Genomic DNA, 17,237 nt, shown 5'->3' with positions numbered 1-17,237 from the left:
ATATATATATATATATATATATATATATATATATGATGGTGCTATAGATGATGGAACCCAATTTTCATGAAAATCATTTAAAAGTGGCAGACAAACATTTATGAAATACATTTAAAAATGGTGGACACATTGTTCTCGGCATGACCTGTGGAATCTATCAAGACCAGTCTCATGACAGTAGGCGAAAGGAGTCAATAGCTATTAGCATTTTAAAAAATAGCATTAGAATTTTTGACCACAAGGTGGCACAACTTTTTGAGTCCCTTCAGTGTATGGTGTCAAAGACACATACCTAGTTTCATAATGATACGCCAAATCATTCATAAAATACAGCATTTTATGACTAAATTCAAAATGGCCGACATCCAAAATGGCCGACATAGGAATTTTTCATATTGTTGGACTTGGTATGCCTCTCTCAATCTACTGAGACCAATTTGATGCACGCCAATTTTCTTGCAAATTGGACAAACAGCCAAGGACAAGTTCAAAAAAGTAGGATTTTCAGAAAATTCAAAATGGTGGAAAAATTTTCATGACAGAAAATGACATCATAGCAATCGAATCGTCTTGAGCCAAGGAATCTGAGGGAAAAATTTAGTTTTTAGGACTCATGGTTCAAAAGTTATTAACATAAACGTGAATGCAATTTTGGACAGTGGGTGGCGCTAGTGGGATTGAGTTAGAAACTCCACATTTGTTGGATTAGCAGGTCAGTCTGTCCTTTATCTGTGTGCCAAATTTCATAACTTTCCTGCAAGCCCATAGGGCTATAGACTCAAGAGCGGAAGAAAAAGAAGAAGAAGAAGAAGAAGAAGAAGAAGAAGAAGAAAATTAACGAAAACAATAGGGGTATCCACCCATTCAGGGCTTGACCCCCCAATAATAATAAGAATAATAAAAACAATTGACACATCTAGCCAGCTTTGGGTTTTGAAGCTAAGCTTTGTGTCTGTGCAGAAAACCAGACATTTCTGCCCTCTAATTGTCCTGACATACTAAAATAGAGTGCGCACACACACACACACACACTTACACACACACACACACCACTGAGGAGTGTACATCGCCCTTATCAGAGTGTTACGAGGCGTAATGGAAGCTGTTAGCCAGCTGTCCGTCATCTTTAAGCCATTGACTTTCTTCTCGTGGTGCGTGCACACACACACACACACACACACACACACACACACATACACACACACACACACACACACTGCAGAACAGTGCTGACAGTGGGGGGGAGGTCTAGAGTTACTGCAGTTACCAAGTACATTATACTACATTATGTTTATACCAGTGACCAGTTTATCTGTCTATCTCTGTCTCTCTCTCTCTCTCTCCCTCTCTCTCTCTCTCTCTCTCTCTCTCTCTCTTTCTCTTTTGTTCTGTCTTTCTGGTACACTGTGATCCTAATATAGTGAGGGAGTCCCTTCTGTTATACTATAAAGTATGCAAGTATACAATCTATTTTATTTTATCTACAATTGCCCGCAGTTGGATAATTTATTCTCACATCTTGTCAAATGGCTCTTGTGTCTGTTTTAAAGTTTTCTCTTTCCATCTGTTCAATGTGCAACAATACTCAGCCAGGCAGAAATATGTTTAGTGGCTGTTCAGCTTTTTATCTGGTACACTATTCTATTTTAGAAGCAGCTATAAAGTGAGCACAAACCAAAGTGGTGTCTTATTGTGCCAGTGCCATCCCCTTAGTAATACAATATGTCCAATAGGGATGAAATTCAGTGCCACAATCTGTATCTGTACTCAGATTTAAACACAAAGTGGTTGAAGCCTGAAGGTTCCAATGCAAAACTGGAAAACTGGAAAAAACTAGACCTAGATCTAGTTGATCTCAACTAGAGATCTGTAATCTTTTAATCCCGCTCTCATTGTTTTATTTTTTTTTCTAAATTTTGTTGGTTTTAAACAAACTAGTAGCCTAATTTAAACCACTGTGGCCCTGACTGGGCAGTTACTTCTTGAGAATGAATGAAGGAATAGTGTAAATGCACCGCACAGTACTACATCTTCATTATTAGTACACGCTTTAATTCAATTTCATATAGTATTTGTATAGCGCTTTTAACAATGGACATTGTCACAAAGCAGCTTTACAGAAAGATATCAATTCAGCATGTACATTATAAATGTATGAATTTATCCCTAATGAGCAAGCCAGAGGTGACGGTGGCAAGGAATTTGTATTTCCTCATTTGTAAGTCGCATTGGATAAAAGTGTCGAGCTAAATGAATAAATGTAAATGTAAATGTAAGTAAAAACTCCCTGAGACGATAACCTTGAGAGGAACCAGACGCAAAAGGGAACCCGTCCTTATCTGGGTGACACAAGATAGTTTGATTATACACTCAATTCCCTTCTATAAGTGTGTACTTTATACATTATAGTCTTTACATGAAGTCTGCTGTATTTTGTTGAAGTTATCAAGTGTTCACTTATGGAGAATTGAGTGCAAAACTGTCTGTGGCAATTTCAGTCCTAAAGCTATCATAGTAATTGTAGTCCTGAATACATATTAAGTACATATTAGACTAAAAGACAAACCATTATGTTCATTATGTTCAAAGTGGCAACCAGGATGCTACTATTGATTACCAGATGACAACACAGTCTTCGCATGTATGGAAAAACGTGGTCTGTAAGACCCCCTGTTGAAGATCCACATATTTCAGAAATGTTCTAGAGAAGCCTTGTGATCATAAAGTAACTACGTAGGCTATCACAAGTCGACTCTGTACAAGTGTTACGAATATACTAAGAATTTGTTGCTACGTCATGTGGGATCCTAGTCGCGGTGCACACCTCTAGCCTTAACTAGAAGCCATGCAAACCTTTTGGACATGCTATCTTGTAGTGCACCTCCTATTCATATCTGTTTAGAACACATTATCTGTTCATTCTAAAGATTAATTACATCCCAGTGACGCCTTTGTCTGGGAACTTCTGTCTATCATGTATCAAACAAAAGCTGATGCATAAACTTCATGTTCAGCACAAACGTGAACTTGTGTAAACTTCATACAAGAAGCCACTGTTAATTATTATATGAGACACCCCCACACTCTCTAATAATGAGGAACACTGGAGTTTATAAGTTGTGGTAACCAGAAATATTGTCTTGGATTTATGTGACGAATAAAAGAAAAAGTAACATGAAGAAAACTGTTGGACCAGTATGAGCTGCTGTATAATGAGTGCTCAGGCAGTCACAGTATATCCCCTACCTGAGACAGGGCTACATCTCTGTTTATGGCTTTAATCTTGTCAGATATGCAAATTATTAGAGGATGAATGCATACTAACTGGAAAAAGTTAGGCACTTTTAATCTGTGTGCCAAGCCTTCTAAATTAGCAGCTGAGATGGCAGGAGGTTGAAATGGGGGTGTTCCCAATTTACATATTCAAATTATATCCTTCGTTATTTATGAGAGTAAAGATGTAGAGGTGTTGTTCAGTATTTTCAGAGTTTCTTGTGCATTAAAAACACATTAAACAATGTTTTATTCTTTTAATTGTTGAAAATTCATACATCCCAGCATGACTTAAGAATATACACTTGGTTTATGCATATCAAATAACTGTATTCATGCAGAGACATTTTTAATATTCACCACCATGATGAGAGAAGCTGTAAGTCACTGAGGGTAGTGAGGTCCCTAGGGCACTTCAGATGACTGAAAGAGGGAAGCATCGTAGTGTGTTCAGCGTTCAGTGCAAAGGCCTTGGCCAGAGTGTGGAAGTGAGTGAGACCTGAGGATTGAGTGTGTGTTTAAATGCAGAAGATAGGACAGAGTGATGGATGAAGAGTGAAAAGATTGAGGAGATGCCAAAGGGAGAGGAAAGAGGGTGTAGGGAATGAGAGGGGGGGGGAGCAAGAAGAGATGGATGAGACAAGCCACAAGGGAATGACACAGGGAGAGAGCGACTCTGATCATAACCACATCTGACACTGACCTCTGAGGGAGGGAGGGAGAGAGAGAGAGAGAGAGAGAGAGAGAGAGAATGACACACAGAATGACATCTGATTCATAAAACATGTGGTGATTTGAGCACAAATGATAAATCAACCCCAGCTGCGTGAAACAAGCTTTATTACATATTATGTGCATACGACCCGCCCCTCATACAATCTGCATGAGTCATGCCCTAATTTATGCGGGTGTTTTATTGGTGATAGTTAGCCAATAAAAATAAAGTATTCAGCATTCAGGAAAGAAGTACACGGGGAGAACTAAATACATTTCAGTGTCACTAAACCTCATTAACTATAGTCTGTTTTAGGTTCCCACATGTGTAACTGTGATTATCAACGTTATTCAATATTTTTATTATTATTACTTATAGTACTATATTATACTCAGTATATTATACTCTAATCAGTATATTATTACTTATCCTATTGTTCTGATGATTTTACTTTTGATTATTATTTTAAAATCTGGAAATTGATGAATAAGGAACTGTTAATGGAAATTGCCTACACTTGTTTTACAATCAGATCTGATCATATGCAAGTGATGTATGGAATAGATAGATAGGTAGATAGATAGATAGATAGATAGAGAAGTAGTTGCAATCTACTGTTCAGCACAAACGTGAACTTTGTGGTGAACTTCTGATAAACAGATTTATGAGATTGCCTTCTCCGAGAAGCCATGTGACACATGCTCCTTTAAATTTGTCCAGAATAAGGACTCTCAGAAGACAGCTGTCCTTATGCTGCCCTCAGATCTGGACAGATTTTATCTCAGGGGCACAAGTGCTGTGTAAAATTTGTGCCTACCTCTGCAGCCTTCTCAGGAAAGGGACAGTCCAACTTAACATCTTAACTGTGTTTTGATGAAATGAAGCTTTAAACGAGGTCAAGCTGCGGCTCAAACTCATTCCCTCTGTCCTGGCGTTTAGCGGTGTCAGCTCTTTTTCTTACGCGCCTACACACACACACACACACACACAAACATGGTGGCTTGGACATCCCTGAGTGCTCTGCTTCGATGTAATAACGTGGTCATACAGCCCCGCTTTATTCCCATAATCCTCAGGCACTTTTGCATTTCCATTTATATGTGTGTGTGTTAAAGAGAAGAGCCATGTGCTCAATTTGAAGTGCTGCTTGTGTGTGTGTGTGTGTGTGTGTGTGTGTGTGTGTGTGCGCGTGCGTGTGTGCGTGGGCGCACTCTGCAGTGTTATCAGATCACACATTCCACATACATATGTATAAGCAGCAGGTTCTTCATGGTAGCTGATTGGATTCTCACATGAACTCTCTAGCAATGCCAGCAAAATATGAGCTATGAGAGCTTATCCTCTGCTGATGTCTCTAATGTCACATATCTGGATGTGGATCTGTAATCCATGTCACGTGCAGTTTTGTGTAAATTACTCAAAAAGCGTAATCCACTACAGATTAATAATTACTACTTAAAAATTGTAATCTGATTACTTTACTGGACCCACGGTGGCTTAGTGGTTAGCACGTTTGCTTCACACCTCCAGGGTTGGGGGTTTGATTCCTGCTGCTGCCCTGTGTGTGTGTGTGTGGAGTTTGCATGTTCTCCCAGTGCTGCAGGGGTTTCCTCCGGGTACTCCGGTTTCCTCCCCCAGTCCAAAGACATGCATTGTAGGCTGTATGGCATGTCCAAAGTGTCTGTAGTGTATGAATGGGTGTGTGAGTGTCCAGGGTGTACCCTGCCTTGTGCCCCATGCTCTTTGAGATAGACTCCAAGTTCACCACGACCCTGAAGGTTCTATAGCCTAAGCAGTATAGAAGATGGATGGATTACAATACAGATTACTGCATGTAAAAAGTAACCAGATTACTAATTACTGTACTTTCAAAACCTACAAAAATACACTAAAAAGTGAGACTTATAATTCTTTCTATAATTTTAGATTGTATGACACGATCAGAAAAAGTTAGATTTATCATGACACATGCTTCGGGTGTTGTCTCTGTTTGTAGGACTACCAGACCGATAAAATATAAAACATTTATAACTAGGCTAGTTTGGTGTCGCTAGCTAAGGGGAGGCATGGCTAAGCTATCATTGTATGGGTTTAGCTGCTACAGTGCCATGCAAAGTACATTACCTTTCCTTATGCTCTGCTCGTATCATGTTCACGTAAACTGGAACTCATATAGACATTTACACACCTTGTTTTCCTGCTCAGCATCAGAGGATGTTACTGTTTCAATTTCAACCCTGTTGAGCTGTCAGCCAATAAGACACGAGTATTTCCACATATTTTCCTATAGACCCTGTCTGATTGGTCTCGCCTCCGTTCTGTCTTCTTCTACTGACGTTCAGTTGTGTAGTGACAAACCGCTCAAAGTAGAGAATTATTCGGGGCTAAAGAAAAAATATTTGGGGCAAAATGTGATTTATGTGAAAATGCATTTTACTTAATATTGTTTTCTTAACAATAAATGTATAACATAATTTATTACGTGACATAATTTTATTGACTTCAGTAACTGTAATCAAATTACATCAATTTTAGATGTAATGCATTACATTACTGCGTTATCAGAAAAAAGTTATTTGATTACAGTTACACCCAACTCTGCTCACAAGTCCATTTGTAGCCTTGTAACTCAGCACTGTTGAGTTCATAAGTCTAATTGATCTGAAGGTGTTGATTGATTTTCTATAACCACAGCTGTGACAGTAGTGCCGGCTGCAAGACAAATCACCGGTTTGTATTAAAGCACTCATTTGGTGTTATCGTTTCTGTAGTAACAACTCATTCACAGGGACTTGCATTGAGGACTCTTAAGTGTAAAGGAGACTCAGGACAGTTCCCCTCTATACCAGCAGAGGTCCCATTCTTCAGACTTCTAGTGTTACCTCTGCTAATCACACAGGCCACTTCCTGGTTGTTCCCTATACAAAGTGCTCATGGACACTCACAAATTCCGAAGTCTTCCATTACGTTGTATCTTGCACTCTTACTTTAACTTTGCTTTTTGGAAATCCCTTTTGCTTTGATTACTCTTTTGGACTTTGTATTAGATTACACTATTGGATTGTGGACTGAATGTTTTTATTAAAAAACACTTTGCAAATGGATCCTCATACCTCTTATGAGGTGGTTAGCATGTTTGCCTCACACCTCCAGGGTTGGGGGTTCGAATCCTGCCTCTGCATTGTGTGCGCGGAGCTTGCAGGTTCTCCCCGTGCTTCAGGGGTTTCCTCCCGGCTCTCCGGTTTCCTCCCTGAGTCCAAAGACACGTGTTGTAGACTCCAAATTATTCGTAGGGTAATAGTGTGTGTAAGTGTGTGTGCGATTGGGCCCAGCGATGGATTGGCACCCCGTCCAGGGTGTCCCCCGCCCTGTGACCCGAGTCCCCTGGGATAGGCTCCACGCTCCCCGCAACGCTGTGCTGAAAAAAACGATATAGAAAATGATTGGATGGATGGATAACTGATACATTGCAGCTTCCCATAAAGAGATGTTAACATTTATGAAAGGAATCTCCAGTGTGAACGTTTTATAACAGTAAATCAATTTCCCACCACAAGAGCGTCTTTACAACATTTCAAGTGTTTTATTGTCTTATTAACTTATTAAGAGAGTTTTCCCACTTTGATTGGTTCCTTGGTGTTAGAGGCACTAATTTACCATCACTAACTAAAATCTTTTAATTAAAAACTTCAATTTAAGATGTAATGTATATTTTTTCTTTAACATTTAACATTAACATTTATTTAACATTAAATGAAGAATTTGAATCTGTACTTCAACGTTTACTACACTTAAATCTGAGTTAAGAATTTGAGTTCTTTTACCACCTCTGGTTGTTCTGTCCTTGCAGGACAGTAAATATGGTTGGCTAGTGTCTTCATGTGTTTAAATGCATGGTGCTTGCTCACTGTATTAGTGCTAGAGTTATATTATACAATGATCAGCCATAACATTAAACCCACTGACAGTTGAAGTGAATAACATTAATTATCTCTTTACAGTGACACCTGTCAAGGGGTGCGATATATTAGACAACCAGTCATTTCTTGAAGTTGATATGTTGGAAGCAGGAAAAATGGGCAAGTGTAAGGATCTGAGCGACTTAGACAAGGGCCAAATTGTGATAGCTAGACGACTACTGATACGGAGGGGAACGCCTGTGGTACAATACAAGCTCATTTATCCAAGTGATATAAATAATTTAATCGATGGCCAGAATGCATCCTCGGTTGTAATTTAAGAAGCAGAAGGGTTTGGGAATGATTAGTACATGCTACATTTACAGCATGGAGCTGCATCAAGCCACCATGAAATACTGTATATGAACCAGTTGGAGCGTGTCCCAAACATATCAAATGAAGAAAAAAAATCATTTTGCAAAATTCAGTATGGAGCAGGGATTTTTTTTCTTTCTCTGGTTGTTATATGAGAGGAAACAACCATTGGTGAAATAAAGCCCAGACATAATCTGCTGATGTGTTCACCCCGGTTATATGTCTATGATACCATGTTGTCCTTGATATTCATACATTATCCGTGTGTAATCCGTAGTGGAGACTCAATATTTTGTCTCTTCAGTAGATGATCAAACCTAGGAAGAACATGGTCGTTTTCTCTAGTGGATCTGATGGAAGGGTTGAGAAATTGGTGTTAACAGGATGTTGGAACATGTTAGAGTGTGTATTGCTGTGCATTAAGGCAGTTTGTGAGAGAACAAATTAACAGGCTTGGTTAATGGCTTGGTTATTCCTCACTCAAGCCCGAAAAGACTCCCGAACACTCATTAGAGCCTGTTTGTGCTGGAACTGTGTGTGTGTGTGTGTGTGTGTGTGTGTGTGTGTGTGGAAAAGCAGTCACATTCAGACTATAATTACTGATTAAAGGCTCAAACAGACATTTACTAAATACACTGCAGCAGATATTACTGTCTCTCCCTCTCTCTGTCCCTTTTTTTCTCTCTTTTCAGGTCTCTTTTTCATTTTCGCTTTCATTTCTCTCTCCACATGTACACGTGAATTGCAGCACAAAACACAGTTTGATACGGCCACAATATGTGCTTACAGAGCTTTTGACATTAATGTTTGAGTTACCAAGGATGTACAGTCCTTTCTGAAACTATTGGAATGGCAAGGCCAATTCATTTATTTACTTATTTATTTTGCTCTGGACTGAAAACATTTATGTTTGAGAACATAAATAGAGTTGGGGGGGGGGGTGGGTGGGTGGGTTAGAATTTCAGCTTTTATATGTAGACGTGTTAAATGACCTAGAACATAGCACATTTTGTTTCAGACCACCAAATTTGTAGGTGAACATAAAAATATTGGAACATAACAGGTGGCAGATGTTTCTTGTTACCCAGGTGTGTCCTGTTAAATGGATTGTTTAAAAAATAAATAGCTCTGAACATCTACTCTTAGTTTTAGCCTTCGGTTTCTTCAGCCTGTGAAGAGTGCATTTGTTGTTAAAAAGGATAAGCCAACATGAAGATCAGAGAGATGTCTATGGGAGAAAAGCAAGCCAGAGTCATAGGCATTGCACAAACATTGGGCATAGCCAATACAACAATTTGGACTGTCTTGAAAAAGAAAGAAACCACTGGTGTACTGAGCAACAGACAATGAATGGGTCGGCCAAGGAAAACAACAACAGCTGAGGATATAAACATCAATTTACAGGACCAACAAGCTTCACAGGGCAGGGGTGAAGGTATCACAATCCACTATTCGAAGGTGACTTCAAGGGCAGAAATATAGAGGCTATGCCATAAGATGTAGACCACTCGTCAGTAGTAAGAATCAGAAAGCCAGATTGTAATTCACAAAGAAATACAGAGATGAGCCACAAAAGTTCTGAAACCAAGATTAACCTCTATCAGAGTGATGGAAAGGCCAAAGTGGGGACCAAGTGTGGGGTCCTTCCTTGGACCACGTTTGGTAGGTACTAACCACTGTATTCCGGGAACACCTCACAAGACCTGCTGTTTTGGAGATGCTCTGACACAGTTGTCTAGCTATCACAATTTGGCCCTTGTCAATGTTACTCAGATCCTTACGCTTGCTTATATTTCCTGCTTGCAACAAATCATCTTTGAGAACTGATTGTTCACTTACTGCTTAATATATCCCACCCCTTGACAAGTGCCATTATAATCAATGTTATTCACTTCACCTGTCAGTGGTTTTAATGTTATGGATTTTTTTTTTTTTTAAATGGATGCTGCTAATTGCCTGAAGTTTAGTAAATTGAATAGAATTTTTAATCAGCTGCACTTCCAATTTCACTACTAATGTCTCCACAAAGGCAGAGAAAAGCATTAAGCATGGTGCCATGTATACACTGTACCTTTAGGCTTGTACTGCATGACATTTTTGTACGTAATGTAATTGCTCCTAAAAAACAAGCACAAACAACATCTGACCCTCCTTCTCTCTCAGTCTTTTTCTCAGTCTCACTCTTCTGTTTCTCAAGGTCTCTCTCAGTCTCCTATCTCCTTTCTCTCAAGGCTGAGATGTATAAAAGAGAGTTGAGAGTAACTGAGTCCTGAGTTCTGAGAGTTACCCTTGAAACTAGTCTTAGAAGTGTACTTAAAACAAAAAAACTCTTAGGTAAAATCTGGGAATAAAATGTGTTGTAAATGTTCTTAGAGCAAAACATTGCAAGGAATAGGAGTATACCCATAGAGTAAAGCTTAAGCATGATCATGAAATTGTGTGTACATGTCTTTTCTGTCCTAGTGCTGCCACCATTTGAGGCTGAAATCCACTCTTAAGGCTGAAACTCCTTGTGCATTACTCTAATTCTTAGGCCTTAGTGTAGGATTAAATTGATTTCTAAGTATTTATTGACATTTAAGAACAAAATGTTACTCTCATTTTACAAAATATAACTCTCTATGAGGGGAAGTCATACCATCTCTCTCTCTCTCTCTCTCTCTGTCTCTGTTTGACTTATATTTAAATCTTTGTTTCTATGTCACACTGTGTCCTTCCGATGTAAATTAGAGCTGGAGGTAGTTATTGTACCTTTATACAATAATACTGATAGAGTGTGTGTGTGTGTGTGTGTGTGTGTGTGTGTGACCCTCTCTACAGGATTCCTGAAGGACAGTCTGTTAAACCTGTCTCTGCGGGTCGGCTGCGTCTTTTAGAGGAGCAGCTAAACAGAGCCAAGCAGGAGATCCGCAACTATCAGAGAGTGTTTGGAGATGGTACGTGCGCAACAAGAGAGACAACAATAAGGCTGCAATCACATCACCAGGTTGAAGTAAAACAAATCGAGTTTTCTGCTTTAATGTGACACAATTATGTGGCATAATCGGATTATGTCAAGACTATGTGGACACAAAAATCTAACGTTTACATTCTCGTTTTCTTCTAAGGGACTCCCAGTATAGACACAGTGTGGGTGATGTAAATCAGACAAATTAGGAGGGAAAAAAAGGTCAGAGCAGCCATTTTGGGTTAAAAATGAACAAACAGTTGATTAAACAGTGATTTGTCATTTTCCTTTAGAATAAAATGCCAGCATTCATTCGATATAGTATGGCTCGACAAATATCTAGGTACGAGAAAGTCAAGCAGAAATATACAGTGGTCATTGGTTAAGATTCTGCACCAGTGATCATAAAGGTTTTGAGTTTAAATCCCAGAACTGTCAGAGACACTACAGCGCTCCTGAACGAGACTGTTGGCTCTCTGTTCTGTGCTTACACTGGATTCCACTTTAGTTATAAGTCACTTTGGATAAAAGTATCTGCCAAATGAATAAATGTAAATGTAGTAAAAGTGATAGTTCCAGTGACTGAAAAAAAGCAGCTTATGTTCCATTAAAACATGCACTCTATCTGCCACTAAGATAGATAGATTTTTTTGGTGAATTTAGAGGATGGGACATGGTCATCTCTCTGAGGCTGGTCTATAAATATCAGCTCGCTTAGTCCTGAGAGAGAGGGAAAGGACAGGAGAGAAGAAACGAGAAGAGAAGTAAATACCTGCTTCTTTATATCCCTGCCCACACCACTGAGAGAGGTGACCTGCATCACAGTCACACAGCCTTAATGTCTCCTTGACATTGTACTGTTTTTAGCACTGAGCATTAAATCTAAGTCCAAAAAATGAAGACCATCTCGTTCAGATCATGTGACAGGAGGTCAGTATTGTTGTTTTTCTTTCCAATTGTAACATGAGTCCATAGGTAAGAAGTATTTTATTTTTCGGTAGCATTAACATGCTCCTAAGATAAAAAACCTGTCCCGTTAGGGAGGCAGTCTGAGCTCGAGATTTCAGGGCAGGATTGCCTATGTGTTCCTCGCAGTATAATCCCATAATTCTTTTCACCAGAACAAAGATGCATGAAAGTTTTGACAAACATGTCACTCTAGTGGAGGGGAATGTTAAAGAGTATAGCTGAATCGCTCTTCTCATCGGTAGTACTCGTATTTGAGTTTTTCAGGTTTGTGTTTGTGGATTTCCAGAAGACTTTCTGTGATTAAAATTCAGTAATTAACATGACCTCTCTGTTTCTCTAGCTGGTTCATACAGCTTACTATTATGTGTTACACTGTGCAAGATGATCCCAATAAAAATCTTGGCTGAATTATATAATAGGCAATAACGTTCCTCTAACGATTGACCTGCGATTAAAGAAAATATTAAAGGCTAAAATTCTGCTTATGTCATCGGTCCGGGCTCATGCAGTAAATGGGCTCACATTCTTCAGAGTGAGCTTGAGGTAATAAAGGTACTTTTCTGTTCATAAGCATGCTTCATTTACATTTCACAATTGCCACTACCGTATTTGCAGTTGTGCCGTCAGTTTTCAATAATCGTATGCCATCCTCCTTCTGTTGGATTTTAAAAGAACATCTCCCACATTGGGATTTTACATTTATGGAATTTGGCAAGCACCATCATCCAAAGTGACTTACATTTATCAAATATAGCAGTTGAAGGTTAAGAGCTTTTCTCAAGGGCCCAACAATACAGCTAGGTGGTGTTGGGATTGGAAGTCACAACCTTCCTATCAGAGGTCCAATGTCTTAACCACGGAGCTACCACCACCCTTTTTTTTAAAAAAAAAAAAGATAACACTTCATTAACTTTGTTGTTGTCTGCCAGTGAGCATGTCACATTATGAATTCTTAGACTGTCTCAACACACAATCAGAGAATTCATTCTTGATGATTTTGTCTGCAACATCAAAATCAGACTGAAAATCCTACAGTGTGACGTCGGCTTAGTCTAACGTTTTAGCTAATGAAGTGATTCAGCAAGCTGTGGTCTAGTTATGTTGACAGCTGCAGTTCATTTGCAATCTACAGTATCTTTAGGCTGGGTTCTAGTTTTTTCGAGACAACTCTGAAGAGCACTGTTCTCTCATCTTGGTCTCCTCTGTGTCTCAAGCCATTTTGTCTTGATCTTGTCTTAAGCTGGTTTTATACTGTGCGATTCCAGTGGTCTTTTGCAATTATTACTTGTTACACTGTACGAAATGATTTAAGAATTTAAGATTTAAGGATTCTATAACAGACTGTGCAATAACGTGCCCTTCATGTCAGATTAAACAATAAGTATAGTTACTACAGGCTAGGGTTATTATCAATATCGTGATAAATGATTATGCGATACACTTTTCTGAGATATCGTATTTTTTTTTTACATTTTTAATCATTACAAATTAAATGGTACTGAATGGATGCCGTTGATTTGATGGTCTCTCTATGAGAGACTGTTGGGCCTTATGGCAGCAGCAGCCAACGTCATACCGTTGGGCCTATTGCACATGAGACCATTTCAGTGGTGGCTGAAAAGTCAGGGGTTTTATCCGAGGATGAAACCTCTGAGAGTAATCAGTGTCACGCGTCGATGTCTACGTGCTCTGAGTATTTGGAGGTGTCCGCGGTTTCTAGCCTCAGGTCACACTCTAGGGGCGTCTCCTTACCGCAAGACGGTAATGACAGACGCGCCCCTCACAGGCTGGAGTGCAGTCTTAAATGGCTGTCCAGCTCACTGTCTTTGGAGCGGCCCTCATCTGGAGTGGCATATAAATCGCCTAGAAATGCGGGCCGTATTCCTAGCACTGAAATTCTTTCTTCCTCAGTTGAGAGGTCACTATGTGCTAGTTGTGTCAGACAACACAGCAGTGGTCTCATTTATCAACCACCAGGGAGGGTTACGTTCACGCCCCCTGTTCAGGCCGGCGCAACTAATCCTTCTCTGGGCAGAGGGAAAGTTCTTGTCAGTGAGTGCAATGTACATTCCGGGCAGCTGGAATGTAGGGGCAGACATCCTGTCGAGGCAGGGGCTGAGGCCCGGGGGTTGGAGGCTCCATCCACAGGTGGTGGAGTCCATATGGCAGAGGTTTGGACAAGCAGAAGTGGATGTGTTCGCCTCCGAGGAGACAACACACTGCCCGCTGTGGTTCGCCCTCACTCCTCCCGCACCATTGGGGCTGGACGCCATGGTGCACACGTGGCCGAGGTCACATCTATATGCTTTTCCCCCAATCGCTCTGCTCCCAAAAGTTCTAGTGAGAGTTCACCAAGACTGTCTACGTCTGCTCCTAGTAGCACCTTATTGGCCGGCTCCAATATGGTTCTGCGAGATAATTTCCCTGCTCGACGATACTCCTTGGGAGATTCCCATCCGCACGGATCTACTATCTCAACCCAGAGGGCTGATTTATCACCCTTGGCCAGAACTATGGAAACTGTGGGTCTGGCCCCTGAGGGGCACCAGCTCATAGATTCTGGTCTCACAACTGAGGTTGTAGAGACCATGTTAAACGCTAGAGCACCATCCACAAGGAAACTGTATGCGCTCAAGTGGTGGCTTTTTGTCTTGTGGTGTGAGGAACGTCAGCTAGACCCAGTGAACTGCACAATAGCTACAGTCCTGGAGTTCTTATAAGAATGTTTCTCAACAGGGTTGGCTCCTTCTACAATCAGCGTTTACGTGGCCAGCCATGCCCCTGTTGATGGAGCCTCTGTGGGACAACATCCTCTAACTTCGAGGTTCATGCGTGGTGTCAGGTGGCTGAGGCCGATCTGCAGGCCACACATACCTTCCTGGGACGGTTCTGTGGTCCTGGAAGGTCTGTCAGGGATCCCATTTGAGCCCTTAGAGTCAGCCTCTGAGAAGCTTCTGACTCTAAAGGTAGCTCTTCTGCTGGCCCTGACATCTCACAAGCGAGTGGGAGATCTACAAGCACTCTCTGTTGCCCCTTCCTGCCTTGACTTTGCCCCTGTATTAGCCAAGGCCTTCCTGTATCCTAGGCCGGATTATATTCCTAAAGTGCCTACATCGGCTGCCCACCCTGTGGTGTTGCAGGCTTTCTGCCCTCCTCCGTTCCTCACACCAGAACAAGAGAGGATGCACCTGCTGTGTCCAGTAAGGGCTCTCTGTACTTACGTCCACCGCTCCAACAAGTGGCGTAAGTCGGAGCAACTGCTGGTCTGCTTTGACGGTGACAGTAAAGGTGATGCGGTGTCAAAGCAGCACATCTCTAATTGGATAGTGGAAGCAATATCTATGGCTTACGAGGTGCGCGGTCTTGCCACGCCTCAGGGCATAACAGCTCATTCCACTAGGGCGGTCGTCTCCTCAAAGGCTTTGTCCAAAGGGGTATCCTTACAGGATGTGTGTGCTGCTGCAGGATGGTCTACGCCACACACATTCATTCGTTATTACAGCCTGGATATTCATTCCACCCCGGGCTCAAGTGTCTTGCAGTGACCCTCGAGCTTGGGTCTTTTTGAAAAGGCCGTACCCTCGGTATGACGGAGTGGGTATTCCCGTTCCCATACTGTTATGCTAAATGCAACATCGAAGTTCCGTTTGAAAGGGAACGTCAGGGTTACGCATGTAACCCTGTTCCCTGAGAAGGGAACGAGACGTTGCATAGCATTGTCATACCAGGGCAGGCCTGTGAATTGCGTCTTCGCTTCAGATAATAGAGGCTGGCGGCGTGGTTCACAGGTGCCATATATATATCACGCGACGCGCTTAATTGCCATGTTACCTGATCATGGCAGGCCTATTAGTAAAGGCATGATTTTACACAAGCTTCAGATACTGGTCACGCGCGCAAGGGCGCTTCCCATACTGTTATGCTAAATGCAACGTCTCGTTCCCTTCTCAGGGAACAGTGTTACATGCGCAACCCCGACGTTCCTGGGATAGGCTCCAGATCCATTGTGTCCCTGACCAGGATAAAGTGATTACAGTCAGCTTAGTCCAGCAATATCATTGTCCTAATTTGTAATACAGTTACAAGATTCCAGCAGAACGAGAAAAACCACATGGCCGTACGCCTGTTTTGCAATCTAGATCCCAACCACAACACAGTCTTCAGGTAATCCAGTAAATTAGCAAGTGACCGTGGATAAACAGCTGTCAAAAGCACAGCATGATGACAGAAGTGAAAGAAGAGCGCTATGCCTGCCAGGGTTCAGATAAAAGCCTGCTCAGTGATACAGAGTTCTTCAAAGAATGCGGTCACTGAAGTGGATGATTATTATGAAACACGTTATGAATTCAGCTGTGCACAGATGATAACCCAGTGTAACAGATTCCTAACTACACTTTTTCCAGACTAATTGATGGCATTAGGGACATCCGCGCAATCAAAGCAAGGACTAAGCGAATCAGGACAAGACGTCAGACCTCAGAAGGAACAGCGTTTTAATATGTCGTGTGAAATTAATAGTAATTGCTGCTCTCTTTCTCTCTCACTCGCCCCTTCCTGCAGTAGGCCCAGGCCGTGTGCAAGAGGACTTCAGGAGGAAGGTGGAGAGAGGTGTGAGGGAGTTTTGGTATTTTCTGCGCAGCGAGGTGAAGAAGCTGAGCCACGTAGATCCAGCTGCGCTGCAGATGCACACAGATACACTGCTGCATGATCTCGGCCACCAACAGAGGTTTTACACACACACACACACACACACACGCACATTACAACCTGTCACAACATTTAAACCTAGCACAATTTTCCAAACCCTACTCTTTTTGTTTTCTCTACATATTACAGCTCCAACTCATAGCATGTAACCTGAGATGAATGTAAGCGTGAATTGCAGTGCAATTGTAATATTTGTTGGTTCATAGTAGCACTGAAACCTAGCTGACAAAACAAAATTATCCATTGTTTTTCATCTCATCTCAGTTTATCCAAATCACAACATCATGTTGGGAACAATTGAAATATTTTGTTTTTGAATTTAATATTTACCAAGGCAAAAAAAATAAAGAGA

The 17,237-nt window shown here is 41.1% G+C and overlaps 1 protein-coding gene across 1 annotated transcript in view; it reads left to right on the top strand.

The window, feature by feature from the left end:
* fut8b (fucosyltransferase 8b (alpha (1,6) fucosyltransferase)) overlaps positions 1-17,237 on the top strand; it is a 61,107-nt gene that overhangs the window by 2,821 nt on the left and 41,049 nt on the right. The window contains exons 2-3 of the mRNA XM_053613757.1: positions 11,083-11,198; positions 16,742-16,904. Coding sequence (XP_053469732.1) covers positions 11,083-11,198; positions 16,742-16,904 — 279 coding nt within the window. The remainder of the gene's footprint in view (positions 1-11,082; positions 11,199-16,741; positions 16,905-17,237) is intronic.

This window comes from Ictalurus furcatus, chromosome 25 (genome assembly GCF_023375685.1).
Source record: "Ictalurus furcatus strain D&B chromosome 25, Billie_1.0, whole genome shotgun sequence".
Classification (NCBI taxonomy): Eukaryota; Metazoa; Chordata; class Actinopteri; order Siluriformes; family Ictaluridae; genus Ictalurus; species Ictalurus furcatus.
Note: the sequence above shows the minus strand (reverse complement) of the source record. Positions and strands in the feature narration are given on the sequence as shown.